Genomic DNA, 20,062 nt, shown 5'->3' on the forward strand with positions numbered 1-20,062 from the left:
TTTCCTACCATAGGGATCCAGGTGTTCAGTTCTTCTGCTCCAATCCTGCTCTGAGGGAGGTAGGGTTGACTCATGCACTATTTTATGTACACACACACACACACACACACACACACCCCTAACATAAGGAGATGGTACATAAGGAAGAAGGCAGATGGAGGTGGGGTGGCAGGAGTGTCCACAGATGAAGGTGGGGTTGCAGTTTCCGCAGCATCAGTTATAAAAATAACTGCCATTTGTTGAGGATTTTAGAGTTTGCAAATCTCTCTAAATATTTTAGCTCACTTGAGACTCACATCATCCCTGTTATGAGGTATTGTTATCCCTGTTTTGCTGATGAGAAAACAGGTCCACAAATGCAATGTCAAGAACCAGATGGGAGCCCAGGTGTTTATGACTCACAATTCAGAGCTCTGCCGAACACACCATGCAGCATAGTTTGTATGCCCACCCACTTAGAATCTTTAGAATGCTTGAGCTGGGGGGAAACATCTGTCCAATCCCGTCCACTTTATAGATTAGGAAAATGAGGCTGCTAGAAGTGACCCACCTGCTCATTTGTCCCGGAGAAAAGGGAATGCAAGTATCAACCCCCTCGTTCGTCCTTCAGACCGGTCTCCTCAAAGAACCCCTTCTGGTCACACCCAGATGCCTCTCGGAATCCATTTGCAGAACCGCGACTGCTCTTACTCAGTGGCAGAAAACTGCAACCAAGAAACGGGACTCACCTTCTCCCGGTCCCCGGCTGAACAATGGATACCTAAGGCCAAGAGCCATGTGAAATTGCGCCTGCGCAGATGTATAACCTGAAAACTACGATTCCCAGAATTCCTTAAGATTGCGTCACTTTATGATTTCAGAAAGTTTTTTGAGGGGTCGGTTGCCTTCGGGTCCCCAGAAATCACAAAGCTTTGGAGAAAGGCGGGGGCTGAGGCGTGTTTCTGTCTGAAGGGGAAAAATAGTGATGAGATTTAACCTCCGTCCTTCCTTTGTTGGCAAAGGACAGAGTTGAGACAATAATTTAAAAAATATTATTTTTTTTTTACAGGCTAATGTGTGTAGCCAGAATAGGAAGAGACGGTGAGGGAGAGAAATTAAATAAGGGCGAGGGAGAAAAGGTAACACGGAGAAAGATGAGGAAAGGGGAAGCTCAGAAGGGGAATGTGTACGATGAGTTGTATATCTTACTTCTTATATTATGCTCAGAATAGAAATTTCAGTTTTCTTTGTAAGTTGATGTGCAACAGAACAACAACAACAAAACTCCTCGAATGTTAAATTCAGCCAGGCACGTGTATTTTAAGGAATTTAATTTTAAAATTAAATCAGATTAAAAAATTCACCAACAATCATTTATTAGATGCCTTCTCTGGACCAGGCACTGTAATAGGAGGTGGGGATCCAATGACAAAGATGAAACAATTCCTGACCTCTGAGAGTTTACATTCTAATAACTGAGAAAACTGTGTACAGATGTAAGTAAATACAATAATTTTTAAGTGGTACTTCTTTTGCTTCTAAGAAACTCAAGATACTCTAATAGCTTATTTAACCATTTGTGCTCGTTTAAATCTTGTGAGGAACAGCAGGTAAAGGGAAGGGCATGGTCCTTGTTTTACATAGGGCCTTGTGCATTTTTTTGTTTGTTTAGACCTGATTTTTTGGGTGTAAGGGACTTCTCAGTGTGTAAACTCCTGTCCACTAATAGATATCAGCAACTTCTCTGTAATGTATAGTATAGAAATTAGGTTCTTAACCAGGGGTTTTGAACTTAGTCTTTTGATAACTTTTTTTAATTAAATTTTATTTTATTTTATTTATTTTATTTTTAATTAGCAAAAATCCTACTTCTCTCCTCAACCCTGAACTGAGAACGAAAGAAAAACAAAACTCCTGCTATAAACATGTATAGGCAAGCAAAATATTTCCGTATTGACCATGTACAAAAGGAAATACACACATATAATTATATGCACATACATACATACGTATGTGTCTGTAGTAAAACATGCTCAATTACTTGCCATATTCACACAGACCACTGCTCCCAAATCCTTTTCAAACTCTTGTGTGATTTGCTTGCATTTCAGAGCATATTCTATATACAAGTTTATTTCAAGGACCTAATCTTACACACACAAATACATAACTACCAGCTGACAGATAACAAGCCCAAGTACTCATCTACTTAGTTGTTTAGGATATGGAAAGAACTATAATTCTAGGTGAATAGCTTAGATCTTACACACCTGCATCTTATTGTGGTGGCTCAGATGTGTTCCAGCATTAGCCTATTAGGTAAAGTTTTAATACTTAGTTCATATCTTCTACTGACCACCTGTCATAATTATAGAAATCTGCCATAAAAGGCTAAAAGGGACATAGCTATAGTAAGGGAAAAATGCTCCCCTAACTTGATGTTAATTCCAGGCAAGAGTCATATAGGCAACCAATTGTATTGACAGAATGTCACAGTCAGGCTTAGAATTTTAGTCAGCTGAGAACATTTTCCATTCAAGAGGAAATGTTATTCTGGGGAAATCAAGTCAGGAGGAACCTCTCTCAGCCCATGCCAAAAGTCATTCTCCCCACTTGTCCCTGAAACAAAACTCCCCCTATAATTCACAGATCATCTCATAGAGCTGCTGGCATTATGGGTCATTGGCTCAAAAGCATTTCTCAACAATCACACCTGGAAACAGACTCAGAATAATATAAATTATAATCCCATAAGAGTTTATCTCAAATAGCAGGTTTCACTAATCAAGTCTAGGGTTGTTATTGTTACTCCTCTCCTGGTATTGTAATAATAAAATTTACCAGGCCTTTAAAAATTTACTCAAAATCCTTTTCTTTGTCTTTTTCTCCCACAGTCTAAACTCATCCTGGTATAAAGATTTACTATTAGAATTCTAGAAAATAATCACATTCTAGAATCCCTCAGAGATAGTGAATATATGATTATTTGTTAAGACTAAGGTGGTTCAAGATATTCAATATTCCAGATATAATTTCTAACCTCCACAAGTGATAGGAAAATAATCTTAGATAAAACTTACTCTACATTATCAGTAGATCTGAAAAATTTCAACCCCATTTTGTAATGGAGAAGAGGATCCCATTTACTTAGTAAACCAATCCATCATTTAGGAATTTCACAACACATGGTTGATAAGAGTTTATGACCAGATGGTCCCAAGAAACCTTGTAAATTTACAAATAAGATTTTACAAGATCTTTTCTTCTTACCTTCTTCCATATAGCAATCCATTATCAATTTTCCCTTTTAAAGTATAACCAATTAAATGCTTCATAGGTTTTAACCTTATCACAATAATGCCTCATAACAAATAATTTCACACTTTTCATAAGCAATAGCCAAATAATTACAGATGAAATTTACTCTTTACTATAGGTAACCTAGAAGCTTTCAACTTATTAAATTACAGTACTTCAGAATATTACAATATGTGATCAGTAGGGCTAATAAAAAAAATAATGGTTTTCAAACTTTTTTTCATCTTTTTAACTATTCAGTTCATAATCCAATAACATGTAGATTAAAGAGAAGTTGCTTTCCCAATAGCATACAGTAGTTTATCAAATTTCACAATACAAGAAAATTTAGAAACATGACAATAATATTCACAATATCATGAATTTAAATGCGTGAAACAAAACTCAGTACTAATTAGATGACATTAATTTAGTCAGATGTATTTCCAAATTACCTTACATAGAAAACCATTCACCCTATCACACATGGCTTTAATACAGTTGAACAGATTTAGGTGGGATTTACGTCCTTAACATAAGCTGATTTATAATGTGAGCTGATTTATAAAATCTCTCGTTCTAGCTAGGTGTAAAGCTACTGGCTCTTCCACCTCTGAATCATGTTGCTGTCAGGTTTAAGCCTTATAAAACTTATACCATATTGATGGGGTGGTGAGACCTGTACCTCCAAAAGCCCTAAAACCATGTCTCTGGGAGCAATCCAGAATCCTTCCACCTCCCCACATGCTGGGAGAAAATTCCTGGTGCCTTGTTACAGGCACAGACAAAATTGACCCTGTAGTGCCTCAGATAAAAGCTACCAGTGAAAGGTGCTGGCCCAAGGACTCTTTCCCAGGCACCAGATCCCCAGAGACCATGCTCTGACTACCCTTCTATCTTGTCCCCTTAACAAAGCTATCTCTGTTCACTCCCTGAGTTTTCCCAAAAATTCCAGCAGCCCAGCACCTAGACTACTTAAATATGCTAACCACTCCCTAATCCCACCCCACATCACCTAATCAGTATACTTGGCATCCTTTCCTGGTCCCCTTTCCATATAAGCATTAGTATCATCCCCATCAGGTTGTAAGTTGCCTAAGGAACTTAGTCTACTTCTATTGGTGTCACAAAAAACTTTGCCACTTGACTAGAAGATAGTTTGAGTGTGTGAATTCATTCCAAGCAACTCTGCCCTGTACCCTGACATTTTGGGGGTCCCAGTCCCTTTAAACCACATCAATATTACCAGCAGAGCTAAAACAAACTGATAACCATGTCTAAATAGTGAGTCTCAAACATAAAACAATGAAGAATTTTTGAAACCATTATTATAATCTAACAAAATAAAATACACTTAAAAGTGGTTAGCAGCTTTTAGATAAGACTTTAACAACTGAATTTATAACCTAATAATATCTAAATTACAAGAGAAGTCATTTTTCTAACTATATTGATGTTACCAAGTTTCACAATATAGAAATGCACTTAATTTTACACAAACAATCAAAACTATTATAATTAGGTTGGCTTCAAAGTATACTGGGCTAGATAATTCAAAGTCATTGCTTTTAAAATTTCTCACTCAAGATTCTGGGTGGAAGACTGATTTTTGTCCCTGGCAAATAGCTCTAAGGAATTAAGTCAGGTTTTGGCAGGGCATGGCCCCTTTTCCTCAGGTTTAAATCTTTGGGAGTTTTCATAAAGAGAATTAGTTCTCAATTTGCACTGTATGAGAAAGTATCTAAGGTAATATATAATAGTTAAATCTAAAACAGAATGGAGCATTGTAGATCATCCTACCCAAGATTTATATAATGTTTAATGTATAATATAAGGCAACGCCTGCTGCTAAGTACTCTATACACAAGAGTTTCTTACAGCATGAGACTAAACCTGAGGTCTTAGAATATTAATACTCTTTTGTTTGGTGCTGGAGAAGAAGCAAAAAATTGGCTATCTGGACATAGAGATGAGTAGGTCCTTGTTCTGAGACTGACATTTTTGGGAACATGGCTGCCAATGCAGTAGTAAAATTGCAGGGAAAATTGCAGAATCAGTGTTATTTAAGAGTTCAGAATAAAGTGAGATTGAATTGGCAGTTTGAAAGTCTCAACAGAGAGTGAAATTGAAAATAAGATTGATTTTTCCCTTCTGCTTACTTTTCCTTGGGACAGCCTCCAATTCAGGAAGTACAACCTTTCCTGTTAATCTCTGAAATCATTAAGGTGGACTTTGTAGGCAAGTGCCCTTTGGGGAAGGCTGTGCAATTACATAGAATCTGGTCTGATAAAACTACTTGGTTGGTGGCTTGAGTGTGTCACCTAGTGGCCAACTGCACTCCCTGCAGATTAATTAAGGAAAAAAGTCAAAAACCTGCTTTTTCTGCAAGCTTGCAAAAAACAAGACACAAACTGGTGTGGGCTGTTCTGACAATTCCATAGCTCAAGTGTGCCTGAGATAGCTATCAAGAATACATGAAGCTGAGGAGCAGGTAGGTGGTGAAGTGGATAGAGCATTGGCTCTGGAGTCAGGAAGATCTGAGTTCAAATCCAGACTAAGACACGTAACACTCACTAGTTGTGTGACTCTGGGCAAGTCCTTAACCCCAATTGCCTCACATAAGAAAAAAAAAAGAATACATGCACCCTGAACCATTGTTACATGCAGAGTTTTCCTTTGGGGCTATTTTGGATTTTTTTTTCTTTTACTTTTCTCTCATTATGGTTTTCCTTCTGAGGTCTGGCTCAGTAATACAGAAGTTGCAAATGAGGATGTTTTCCCTGTCAATTTTCAGATGATTCTGACTTTTGAACAGAATTTTATTCTATTTTTTGTTTTGCTATTTTTCTGGGCCCTTTCTTTCCAGATGTCAAATTTAAAATGTTTCCTAGTTTCTTCACTGAAATTATTTTTTCCAACTATGTTATTTATTTCCTGAATTTTTTCCCTCTATGAGAATTTCCTCTCTAATGATCAACCCACTGTATTTCATAGTACTACAAATGTATTTTGGTTGTGATTGGGACTCTTATTGCATTAAGCAATTATTTATTTGCATAGGATACTGACTTACTAGACATCACTTTCTTATTCATATGCTAATTAGTGGTATGTTGCACTCTGAATCTGTTCAGGGCATGTAGCATTGCTATAGTTCTATCTTCAGTGATTATATATGCTGATATATATATATATATGGTTTTATTGCTTTCTGTTAAGTGCATATTATAAAAGGTTTATCAAAAGAGATAATAGGCACATAGCACAATATAAATGGTAGCTATTATTATTAGCTATTACTGTAAAATGAAGATAATAATACATCTACCTCCTTGGGTTGTTGTGAGGATCAAATGAAATCATATTTGTAAAGAGCTCAACACAGTGCCTGGAACATTGTAGGTGCTATATAAATATTTATTTCCTACTAACCAAGGTAGGAAGAAGATACAGCTCCAAGAAGCCTAGACCCACAGAAGGAAACAGGGTTGATACAGGGCTAGACCTATACCCAGTCAATGCAATGCTCCACCATCCCATTCCAAAACTACAGCAAGATGCCATACCAGCATCTGGATGCTATAGTATTTGGTGCATATAGATTTAGTGTTGATATGTAAAGAGCTCTCTATTACATCCAGGAGCAAATATGAAATCCTGTTTGACATTTAAAGTCTTTTTTTTTTTTTTAAGGCAGTTGGGGTTAAGTGACTTATCCAGGGTCTCACAGCTACTAAGTGTCAAGTGTTTGGTCTGAGGCCAGATTTGAACTCAGGTCCGGTGCTCTATCCACTGTGTCACCTAGCTGCCCCAACATTTAAAGTCTTTCATACCTTGTTCCCTTACTACCCTTCCAATCTTCTTTCACTTTATTCCTCTCCACAAACTATACATTTCAGCTACACTGGTCTACTTGTTTTTCCTCATATATAACCTTCCACCTACCATTTCCATGCCTTTGCATTGGCTGTTCCCCATACCTGGAATGCTCTCCTCTTCAATTCTACCTCCAAAGTTATTTGACTTCCTTTAAGACTTAGCTCAAATGCCACTTTCTCCAGAAGGCCTCTGTTGGACACCCCTATCCCCAGGTGCAATATTGCTAGGCAACAGTGATACCAAAACAACAACAACAACAAAACCAACCAAAAAAAAAACCAAACAAAAACAAAAACAAAAAACCCCAGAAGGGGCATTGTAACATTTGACAAAATAAACAGATGCAAACAGAAGGAAATTCAGAAGGAACCACTGGTAAGAGGTACAGTTTTGGAAGTAATGGGTAGAATTCATTATCCAGTTAAAAAAAAAAAAACAAGTGGTTGGGATAAAGATTCACAGTTTCATATTAAATCCTTTTGTGTTGTGTGTTTTTCTGTGTGTATAGAAATGCTTTCTTTTGGTGTTAAAAAAATCTAAAAAAAAAAATTGTGACTGCAATTGAGAATGAAAGAGGTCCATTGAGGCCCATTTCATTCATTGATTCCAAAAGAGAATGAAACAACCACAAACCTCTTAGATTAACTGAAAGTCTTGATTTTTAAAAAGTGAAACTCTGACTTTTAAAGAATTACAAGAGAGAATCAATTTGAATAGAAGGCAGAACATTTTAACAAAGTAGTAGATAACCTGAAAAAGAGATGTAACTAAAATGCAGAATATACAAAATGAAATATTAGAGTGAGGTCAGATGATGGAAAAATTTTAAAAATTGGTTCTTGGTTCTTAATAAATCAATAATTGACTAAAGACAAAGCTCAGCTAGACAATCCAGAGAGCAATGGCTTCCAAGAAAATATAGATAAATAAAAAGTTTGACTTATATTTTAGGAAATCATGCAAGAAAACTGCCTAGAAGTATTGGAATTAGAGGGGAAAACACAAATTGATAAAATCTACAGGATAGTCACAGAAAAGAACCCCAAGTTTAAATTAACAAGAAATCCATTCAAAACCCAGAGCTTCAAGATAAAAACACCTCCACTACCACAGAAAAATTAACAATGAGAAATGAAAGAAATTGCTAGAATATGCTAAGGTAATATCCATATCTGCATGTATCTACATAGCTATGTATCTACATCTATAGCTATATAGATATATAATGTATATTATATGCATAATATGTATTATATATATTATAGATATAGCTAATGTCTGTAATATAATATGTAATATAATTATAATATAATATAAATATCTTGGACATGGCCAATGTAGGAATTTATTTCACTTAATTATTTGTATTTGTTACAAGGGTATTAATAAAGGTACAAGTAGGAAAGAGAAGAAATAACATTTTCTTAACTGAAAAATAAATTAAATCTTAAAACAAACAAAACTATGACATACCAAAAAGACAAATAAAATATCTTGCTCTCAGAATAACATTCTTTAAAGCTGAGTATAAGATGAATTTTCAACAAAATTAAGAACGTCCACATCTCACCAGACACCAGAGAGCTCAAAAGGGTAAATGCTACAAGAACTCTTCCCCCCCAAAACCTTCCTACCAATGCTTCCTTCTTTTTTTCTCCCTCCCAAATGGACATTCCCCAATCCTTATCCCTTTGGAAGAGAACTCAGGGGTCCTGTTCCATTCCCCATCTTCCCAAAGGTTATGGGATGGGCCTTTCAACCTCAACCCACTACTAAGGGTAGATATGGCCACTTATACCACTTGGATGGTTGGGGAATCATCAGCTACAGTCATTCCAGTAAAATGGAGGACCACTGAGCCATATGATGTGCCATTTCACTATGCCCTCCAGACTCCCCAAGGTGTTGCCATATAGTCTACCAACAAAGGCTCCCTGAGTCCTGCCATCTACCCTTTTGAGGCATCCTAAAGACCACTGGGTCTTTCCACCTGCCCTGTAGCTAAAATCTCCTGTATGTGTGCCCTCTCCCAATTAGAACAAGAGCCTCTTCAAAGCAGGGCCCATCTCACTTTTCTATTTGCATCCCCAATGCTTAGCACTGCTTAATAAATGCTTTTTCATTCATTGATTCCAAGCATTTTTCTTGAGAAAATTAGATCTGAAAAAAGCTTTTGAAATGCATACAAAGATAAAAAGATAAAGAAGTCCTAATAACCTGAAAAAGATATGCAGCAGTTCTCAAACTTTTTGGTCTCAGGACTTCTTTACACTCTTACAAGTTATCGAGGACCCCAAGAGCTTTTGTTTAGGTGGGTTATATCTATCATTATTTACTATGTTAGAAATAAAAACTGATAAAATTTTAAAATATTTATTCATTTATTAAAAATAATAGTAAGCATGTTAACATAGACTTTAAAAATATATTTTTTCCATAACAAAAAATACATATAGTCATGAGTGGCATTGTTTTACATATTTTTCCCAATCTCTTTAATGTCTGGCTGAATAGAAAACAGATGGATTCTCATATCTGAATTCAATCTGTTTGTGATATGTTTTGGTTGAAGAATATGAAGAAAATGTATTCTGACACAGACATGTAGTTGAAAAAGGGAAGGATATTTTAATAGGCAAATAACTTATTATTATTATAAAAATAGTTTTGATGTTGAGGATCTCCTGAAAGGGTCTTGGAAAATCCCAGAGGTTGAAGGATCACACTTTGAGAATTGCAGGAGCTAGGTGATGACTTTGCTGACATGATTCAAGGTAGGAGACAACTGTATCTTGGATGTCCCATTTTATCTATAAATGATTCAATGAACAAAGGAAAAAGAGATAAGAGTTTAGAGGCTCAAAAAGAAGTACCCTCGAAAAATAGGTAAGAAAGATGACAGGACTGAGTATTTCTTGTGTGAATGGTGGGAGAGTAGGGTTGGGGGGTTGGAAGGTGGAGAGCAGTAGTATCACATTGTCTGTTCTGTTAGAGCACGCCTGATGGAGTTGCCCTGTCCACTTCTGGAGAAACGTGTTTACTTTGGAGGGACTTATTTTGGATAGTGAAACAAATGCTAGGTAGTTCTTTAGTTCCCTACCCCATGACAACTAAGGAGTAGGGGAAGAGGGCAGGAGAGATGGCTGCATTAAATAGTACTGACCACCAAAGTCTGATAAGAGTGACACCTACTCTCTAGATGTCTCTTTCTATTCCAGTCTGTTGATGTGAAGATTCTTCAAAGCTTTCACTAAAAGGAGTGGGAAGCTACGTTTCTCCCACCCTGGTATGGCAGTTGTGAACTCTAAGAAGCTAAAAGATTGTTAGCTTTTAGACTAACCTGAGACTGGATTGCCTCTTCTGATCAAAAGCCCCAGTTGCCTCTTTTGCTTTATGTTTCTTTTCTGATTATGGATAACTTTATTTCCATGATTTAAGGTGGCAGTCCTGAGATGGACATTTCTAGCATTGAAGGCAATCTTGTGAGTAGCAGAGGTTGGTGGCTCCTGGATCCTCAGTAGTATGCTGGCTGCACTTTGGGAGGAGCTTCCAGAAACTTTTTGGAAGATGACAACTGGCAGGAGGATGAGCCCAAGCCCTGGTCTGGCTTGCCAAAAGCCATGGAACTACATGGATTTGTTGGAATAGGGCAAAGATGAAGAGAAGGTAAAATGCCAACTTAATGCTCACACAAAATGTCTTATTTTTATGGTTTAGGTGTCAATCTCCTGGGAGAGGGCTTTAGTTGTTATGTTATTGCTTGTTTAAACCATGCCAATATGTACTTACAAGTCTTTTGTGTTTAGCATTTCCTCTGTATGGAAGAAATAACTGCTTTATTTATATAGTACATAGAGTACCTTTCTACATGCCTATTTTTAGAGAGACCCTAGACATGGGCTGAATGTAAACTTCCTCCCTAGGCCTTTGGGGTGAGGGTATAATGATCCAGGAATATAAGAAAAGGAAACTGACCCCTCACCTGGAGGCTAGTTTCCCCCAGGACTGAATCCAGTCTCTATGTGTGGGTACAGACCTGAGAATAGTCTTGTATGAAGAGAGAGGGCAACTCCCAACAGGAGTTATTACTTATTATTATTATTGTTATATAAAAATTAGTTGAAAAGAGGAACAGGTTGAGGGGACAAGGACTCATAAAGCACACTCCTTCCAAGGTAATGGGTTACCCTTCCCTGGAGGCCTTCAAGCAAGGGTTGGATGGCTACTTATAAGGTACGTGATAGAAAGGATTCATTTTAAGGTTTAAGCTAAACTGGATGACTGTCAAGGTAACTTCTGACTCTGAAATTCTGTAATTTTGTGAAATAACATAGGGGTGGTCCCTCTCCAGATTTGGTCTGTTTGACTATTGGGTGGAGGTGCCATAGGTGCTCCAATATTCCTCAGGGGTCAGGTAGGGATTTATGTCTCAGGGTGGAAGAACAGAAGAAGCAAAAGAAAGAATGAACTGAAGACTGTGCAAACCTCATTCTCACTACTTCATCATTGCCCCTACTATTGCAGAGGAAAAAGACTGAAAACATGAGACTCTTTTAGTCTCGAGGATTCTGATTTCTTTTCCTTTGAGTATTTAGCTTACTAATTTTCTTGCCCTTCTACAATACCCTTTGGAGACCTGTAAGTCAGGGAAGTCAAATGAGCTCTTTTGAATTTCATTCCCAGTAGTTTTTACAGAATTTCTTGGTGCCTTAACATTATTTCCCCAGTGAGCATTAATTAGGACATTTGGCTGCTTATTCTTCAAGCACCCTAGGTTTTCTAAGGCAGCTAAGAATATATCACTTGCTAAGTGAGTAACTTCTTCCAATGTTGGGTTTCCTGTCTTGTTTTTAATCTCTACCCCCCCCAAAACAAAAAAAAAATCCTTGCACTCCAAATCTCCCATTCTCATTGCCATGACTCACTTTACCACTACCCCATCCAATTCAAGGGCACTGGGAATTCAGTAATGTAGGGCATAACACACACTTATGAGATAATCTTGTTCAGCTTCCTCTTTTTATAAATGAGGAAAGTGAGACCCAGATAGTTTAAGTGGATTGATCCTGGTTACATAATTAATGACAGAAGTAGGACTATGATTCAGATCTCCTAATTTCAAGTTCAGTAGTATGTAGACAGTATTCACATTAGAGGAAACAAAAATGTAGTTATGTAGCAAAGAAAATCTTCCCATAGTGGTGTGAACCAATTTTTGTTCTATCACAGAAACCTGTGGGAAACTTGCCTGTTTTGAGCTGTACTCCATCATCTTTGGCCTGCAAGGAATTAGTCCAACAAAACATTATTTAGTGCTCTGTTGCCCCATCAAGCATTCGTGATTATATATATAGATACAGTACAGGAAATATCTAACTTTTCGATAAACCCCAACCTAGTCATTATTCTGTAACTCCAGGGGCTTCACCTTATCTCAAAGCTTTTCCCAATTCACAGTGATTACTCTTTTCTTTGAACTGAAAAGTAGTATTGATATAGTGTAGGATCACTGGACTTGGAATAAATCAATTGCCGGTGGATTCTAATCTTACTTTTGCTACCAAATTTAGGATTCTGTCTTACAGAGATACTCCCCAGTTGCTTTAAGAGTCCACCTCTTTAAAGAGAACCTTTACTGACTTCCAATTAATGGAAGTTACTATTCACCTTTTGAATGTCTATGTCCTATCTCCTAACTAAACTGTAAGCCACTTATTCATCATACATCATATCTCTTTGTATCTCTGGTACAATGTCAGAATGTAAGGATGGGGCTGGAGTGGAAATTGTACTTAGTTTCCTCTGCCAACTTTCCCACCTAGCTGGAGCAAAGGAGATGGAGCTAGAGATTCTGCAAGTTCATTCTATATAAAAGGGTAGTCATATTTACCAAGAAGCTCATTTTCATGGAGATAAAACTAGTTTGGTCCCTTATTGAGTTGCAGATGTGATTTTAACTGTCTAGCTACACATAAGTTTGAGGATGATGGCCTTTATTATATTACAATCTACAACCCAGGGGTCATCCCATCTTATCCTTAGTACTTCAAATTGTACTGCAGTATTGGAAAGAGCCCTGAGATTCAGGCTCCAAAACAATATCTTACATTTATATAATACTTGAAAGTTTGCAGAACACCTCACATACGTTCTATCATTTGGGACTTTTACAACAACCCTATGGAGGAAAGTAGAATTATTCCCATTTTTACAGATGAGGAAACTGAAGCTCAAAAAAGTTAAGTGACTTCCCTATGGTCATAGTATATATAATGCTTCTTGCCCAGAAATATGAGAAGTGTGACAAAATTTAATTCTGACAGCCACACAAATTCATCTTTATTGAATCTTATCACTGTTATGCTCATCTAAAGGACAAAAACTACTTGCCCTATGAATGTCTGTCCATATGTACACATATACATACAAATAGAGACATTCTATCACTATAAATTAGGAAGTGTTGTATTTGTTTCTGCCTAAACTTATGCATATCCCTTCATCTCCAACTGCAAGGAAATCCTCAAAACTCAATATCTTGGGTAAGAACTAAGAAGTATTAATTAATTGAACTAATGGGTATATTTCCAGTTCTCTACATTGCTTCCTTTGCATATTTAGGAAAGCTGTCAATAATTTATTATATTGAAGAACTTCTGGGTCTCTATACATAAATGAGCAAACTTAACCATTAGTCATTTATAATACTGATTTATTATGAAGGGGAGAGGAATTCTTTGTCTTCTACCATCTTTATATGGTCCATAGTCATGTAAAGTACAGAATGGCTTATCTTACTGTTGTTTCATTTTGTTCTTTTAATTCTATACAGAGGCTGTACACAAGGCATGCAACTTGATCTTCTAACACTGTTGTACAGAATTGGATATATTATTACCAGGGGAAAGTATTTCTTCTAATTTCTCTGTCACTTCTATCATTCTTTCTTTCTTAAACATAGTTGCCTTCTCATATTGGGGAGAAATTTAAGGTGGGAGAGAAGAAAGAAGTCAAAAACAGATGGAACATGAGAATGGAGGGTGGGGTGGGATTGAAGGTTGGGGTACTTACAGGATAATACTAGGAAAAAAGAGGGTAAGGGGGGAAAACAGGTCAGAGGAACAATTTGCCTCTAGCAAATTATAAGTAAAATAAAATAAAATTATAAGTATATTTTTGGTCTAATTTTTAAGAATTTCCTCTTGAAATTAAGGGAAGGCAGAAGGTGACCAAGGAAAAGCACACCTATTTCTTCATCTTGTGCAAGGTTCACCTTCTTGGCTTCTGGTTAGTCAACACAGTTGCCCTACCAGGAAAGTTACTATGTCCTATATAACTTGTTTGAAGTGACTTGCATTCATTCACCAAAGAGTCTATGAAGATGAATGACAGATAGAAGAAAGGATCTGGAAAAGCTATAAATGAAGAGGAGAGCCTATAAGTCAGAGCTCTTCATTGCAAGAAACCTAGAGCCCTATGTTTGCTCAAAATTTCTGATGATTGAGAAAGTTGTATAAATTTGGAGAAGGTGGGATTAATTAATTTAGAGAATTAAGGGGCCAGCTAGGTGGCACAGTGGATAGAGCACTGGCCCTGGATTCAGGAGGACCTGAGTTCAAATCTGGCCTCAGACACATAACACTTACTAGCTGTGTGACCCTGGGCAAGTCACTTAACCCCATGGCCTAGCCAAAAAAAAAAAAAAGAAGAATTAAGATTACAGCTTGGAACAGCCTGCTATGCTGATCAAGACAACAGCAGGACAGATATTTCTTCATTTCCTTCAAGTTGTAGCTTCCTTGAAACTTCCAGGGTTCCCCTTTAATATGATTTTAGGAACTTTATCATCTTGTGCCATGTGAACTACAAAGAACTTTGGTTCACTTCTAGCTTAATCCTGGGTCCAAAAATCTATCCCTTTCTTTCAAGGCCTGTTTCTTCTTCTCAGCATTGGGGTTCATGTGATCCATTGTAATATGGAATTTGTAGAATAATTTGCAAATACAATGATGAGACATTTTTGTAGAACTAAATGTGAATAAAGCAAAACTTCTTAAAATTAAGCTCCCATCACCTTTTCCTGATTTTTATTTGCTCCCTAGGTCTGGCTTCTCAGAGTTGTGTGGACTATATCCCCATAATCTGTAGATTGAGGCAGAGAGAATTATTTCAAGGAAAGAAAAAAAAAATTCTAGTGCCACAGATAAGAACTGTCTGGATTGCTGGCCCACAGAAATAGTTTTGGGCTATAATTATTACCTCCCTACTGAAGTAAAATAGGAGCATTATTACAAAGGACTTTTCAGATTCATCAGCTTAATCCAATGGTTTCAAATCTTTTTAGGCTTTGACTCTGAAGGGAACACTAATTAGAAAACTAAAATAGTATCTTTTAGAATTCACATAAAACAATGATTATCACAGTAGAAAAACAGCATAATACTTTAGGGCTCATATGTACATTTCAGGTCTCTTAGATCCTCTTTTCCCCAGGCTCTGATTAATTGAAGATAGTGACTGCCACCTCTTTAAGACAGTTGACCAACTGGTGGAACTTTCGAGGCAAAATTGCTAGGAGAAGACAATGCTGCGGTAACTAGTAGAACCAATAGTCCTTAAACCAAGATTTCTTTTTGGCCATCCCATCTTTAGGAAGAAAGTTACCGCCCTACCCTGATCCTTGTTTAGCTGAAGATTGATCTTTCTAAAGCTCTAAAATGACCCTTTTAACTTGGATTACTATACAAAGTTATTTTAAGCAAACAGTGAATCAACAAATACTCTTAAGGGTTTATCTATATGAACTATGGCAGTAGGAACTGTACAAGGAAACTTAGATCCAAAGACAGTTTCCTCTTAATCAACTTAATTTTCTATTAGATCTCTTGATTAAAAAATTTAAGAAAGTGATGTTTGACTTTAGTTTTCATCCATATTCATTACATTTACGCATTTACTTTCAAACATGTAATCTTTGATGTCTGATCAGGGATGAACTACAGGTAAAAGCTTTCCCACATTCATTACATCTATAGGGTTTCTCTCCAGTATGAGTTTTCTGATGTTCAGTAAGGTGGGTGCTCCGGCTGAAAGCTTTTTCACAATCACTACATTTATAAGGCTTCTCTCCAGTATGAGTTTTCTGATGTTCAACAAGGCGAGTGCTTAGACTGAAAGATTTTCCACATTCATTGCATTCATAGGGTTTTTCTCCAGTATGAATTCTCTGATGCTGAGTAAGACGTGTGCTCTGACTGAAGGCGGTTCCACATTCATTACATTTGTAGGGTTTTTCTCCAGTATGAGTTTTCTGATGTTGGTTAAAGTTGGACCAACAACTGAAGGCTTTCCCACACTCATTACATTCATAGGGTTTCTCTCCAGTATGAACTCTCTGATGTTGAGTAAGGGATGAACAATAACTAAAGGCTTTCCCACATTCATTACATTTATAAGGCTTCTCACCAGTATGAGTTTTCTGGTGTTGGTTAAGGTATGAGCAGGAACTGAAAGCTTTCCCACATTCATTACATTTATAGGGTTTCTCTCCAGTATGAGTTTTATGATGCTCAGTAAGGATTGAGTTTTGACTAAAGGCTTTCCCACATTCATGACATACATAGGGTTTCTCACCAGTATGAATAATATGATGCCGAATAAAAGTTGAGCGATAAGTGAAAGCTTTCCCACATTCATTGCATTTATAGGGTTTCTCCCCAGTGTGTGTTTTCTGATGTTCAGTAAGGTGTGTGCTCCGGCTGAAGAATTTTCCACATTCATTACACTTATAGGGTTTCTCTCCAGTATGAGTTTTCTGATGTTGAATAAGTTGGGTCCTCTGGCTGAATGCTTTCTCACATTCACTACATTCATAAGGTTTTTCTCCAGTATGAATCCTCTGATGCTGAATAAGGTGCTTTTTTTGGCTAAATGCTTTCCCACATTCATTACATTCATAAGGCTTTTCTCCACTGTGAATTCTCTGGTGTTGAATAAATGTTGATCGGTCACTGAAAGCCTTTCCACATTCATTACATTCATAGGGTTTTTCCCCAGTATGGATTCTCTGATGTCGAATAAAGGGTGAGGGATCACTGAATGCCTTTCCACATTCATTACACGTGTATGGTTTCTCTCCAGTGTGAGTTCGCTGATGTCGAATAAGGTCTGAATAGTAATTGAAGGCTTTCCCACATTCATTACATTTACAAGATTTCTTGTCAGTGTTGATTCCTTGATGTTTAGCTGTATCCAAATTATGTTTGAAGTTCTTTTCATGTGTATCATATTTATCAGGTTTCTCACCTATAAAAATTCTTTGCTGTGTTGCCAGGTTTGAGCTCAGATTGAGGCTTTCTCCAAATTCATTATATTCAGGGCTTTTCTCCCAAGTTAGAGTTTTTCTATGCATTATCACTTGATGCAATAGTTTGTTGGGTTTTCCCTGTAGGCTCTCTATACTACCCTCAAATTTTAAAGTTTCTTCCAATTCAGAATTCCAAGATCCATCCATTTTAATTCTTTCCATTACTATGCCTGGAATGATGATTCTTTGGAAATGTATGGCTTTGAAGTTGCATGCTTCATCTCAGCCCATGTCTTCCAATCTGAAAGAAATTGAAAATACAAACGTTCCACTTTCCTCTGTGGAAGAAAGGGAACTATTCTAGTGATAGTAAGATAATGAAATTGACGGTGCTGACTACACTGAAGATATGTCTTTGACAGTTCTCAGATACAGTTTGGTAATCCAGGGAGAGGATGAAAGGGGAAGCTGAGGCGTGGTAAGCAGTCAAAAGAAAATATAGGATGGGAACTTGATGTAGTCTGTTTGAACTTGAAGCCTTCATCTAGAAGGTGGAGTGGGAAATGTTCTGTGACAAAAAGTTATTAAAATGACTGAAGCATCCATAAGTGCAGCCAAAGGAATTCTACCAACTTTTCTGTTTCTCCTTAACTGGACTATTCATAACTGGCATATTCAAAGGAGGCTATGGTCTTACACTGCTAGACAAATGCAGTTGTAAAAGGCCCAAGCTCTTTCTTCCTTCCTCAGTATAAAACATTGTTACCCATAACCTCCCTATTTCAGTCAGAATCAGACGGCATTTCTGAGAAGGGTAGTTGCTTGCCACTATTGTGTGTGTGTTTTCATCTCCAAAATCAAAACTAACATTGAAGCCAGGTGGTAGTAAGGCAGTCAGTCAGGGTATATGCATCCCTTAATGGCTTCTGCCCACTACTGTAGATCAATTTGTATACTATGAATAAATCCCACAGCTAGATCAACTGAGAATGGGACTCTTAGTTTCTGAAATTCCAGTCTGAACTGGTGGATGGCTAATCCAGTGTTCATGAAGAATGATGATAAGCTATCTAAGATGTAAAGAACTAAGGTAGGTGACCAGAAGAATTAAGCAAATTAGAGGGAATGGAGATAAGTAGAAATGTTGGAGAACGAGGAAAGTAGTCTTGCCTCTTGAGAGTCAGCTTTTAAGGAAATGCAAATTGTTAGTATATTAGGCCAGGCCTTTATCTCTCGATTGATCTCATAGACTTCTAGCTGACCAATCTACTGCCAATTGGTACATTCTGCATGTCATTCTACAAATGAGTCTTCCTAAAATGCTATTTTCTTGATATTACGCTATAGAAGAGATTTTATAGCATCTCACCATTGCCTATGAGATAAAAAACCAATTCTTTCCCCACTATACCTATTCAGACTTATTTTCCACTACTTTCTGCCTACCATAGACCATCCACTTTAGACTAGCTAATCTCTTCATTGTCCCTAGATTATACCATGCCTATTCTTGATTTCAATCATTTGTTCAAATCATTTGCCTTCAACATGTATAAACAAATCTTATCCATCCTTTCCTTCTCAAGTACAAATTCCTCCAAAAAAACTTTTCATAATCCCTGCTCCCTATTATGAGCTCTAGTCTCAGAATTTCCATACTAATAGTCTGAATTATATGCTTTGGCACTAATTGCCTTGCATGTGTACTTATTTTATATATTTTTCTAGCTAGTATCTTGCTTTCTAAATTTCTAAAAATGTAATATGATAACACAGTACTGTGATGAAATTAAACACAAAACATAAGGATCTTCAGCTAAGTCTTCTACCACATAATTAATTTCCTACTACTATCACATTGCAAATAAAGTTGTGTCCAGAGGTCATGGTTCTTCCCCTTCTTCACCAATTCTTTGATAATCTATAGCTTGTCCATTCCAGGACAACACCGCCTGCTGTTAAAAGTGTGTGAACTCTTTTATTATAGTGCAAGAAAATCTTTACACAATCACCTTAGTTAAATTATAGCTATATAGATAATTCTTACTTAGTTTAGTTTGGCATAGGTTCACATACACGCCAAACTTACACAGTTTACAGTTTGCTTTCTATTCCAACCTTTCTTCCAATCCTTAATCCAAAGGCACAACTAATTCTCTCAGGTCTTTTAATCACTGAAAAAGCAAGGTTTTCCCTATCTGGATCCAAAGTAGGCCTTTCAGTACTAGGTTATAACTCTTCTTATGTCTACTTAAACTTTAACTTGGTAGCTCCCAGGAATATGGCCTTCAATATCAATTCACCTAAATTACCCAGGCTTTAAGAACTTCAACCTTTCTGCACCTACTGTTATAGAAAAGTCCTCAATTTCTTTCCAGTCTCACCAATCTTGTGGTGATGCTTCACCACTTTAGGGGTTCCATTCTCCCATTCTGAGTCTTCACATTTCCTTTATTTCACTTCTCTTATTCACCTCTCTCTGAACACTTAGTCTCTTTCTTCAGTTACCAACATTAATATTACTTTTAATGCTTCCAAAATAATAGCAACAACTTACATTTCTATGTTTCTAGGCTTACAAAAAGCACTTTCCTTACTACA

At 36.9% G+C, this 20,062-nt stretch overlaps 1 protein-coding gene across 6 annotated transcripts in view; it reads right to left on the minus strand.

Moving 5' to 3' along the window:
• The window catches only part of LOC114039369 (zinc finger protein 184-like), a 56,763-nt gene that overhangs the window by 19,912 nt on the left and 16,789 nt on the right, over positions 1 to 20,062 (minus strand). For 3 of the 6 annotated variants that reach the window (XM_027857081.1, XM_027857082.1, XM_027857083.1), the window contains exon 4: positions 14,850 to 17,762. In XM_027857081.1, coding sequence (XP_027712882.1) covers positions 16,115 to 17,683 — 1,569 coding nt within the window. In that variant the 5' untranslated portion in view covers positions 17,684 to 17,762 and the 3' untranslated portion in view covers positions 14,850 to 16,114. Of the gene's footprint in view, positions 1 to 550; positions 751 to 9,616; positions 9,966 to 14,849; positions 17,763 to 20,062 lie in introns of those variants that run through there. The other 3 variants (XM_027857084.1, XM_027857079.1, XR_003568664.1) reach the window with 3 other exon arrangements.

This window comes from Vombatus ursinus, unplaced genomic scaffold, assembly GCF_900497805.2.
Source record: "Vombatus ursinus unplaced genomic scaffold, bare-nosed wombat genome assembly UNPS02011916.1, whole genome shotgun sequence".
In the NCBI taxonomy this organism is placed as follows: domain Eukaryota; kingdom Metazoa; phylum Chordata; class Mammalia; order Diprotodontia; family Vombatidae; genus Vombatus; species Vombatus ursinus.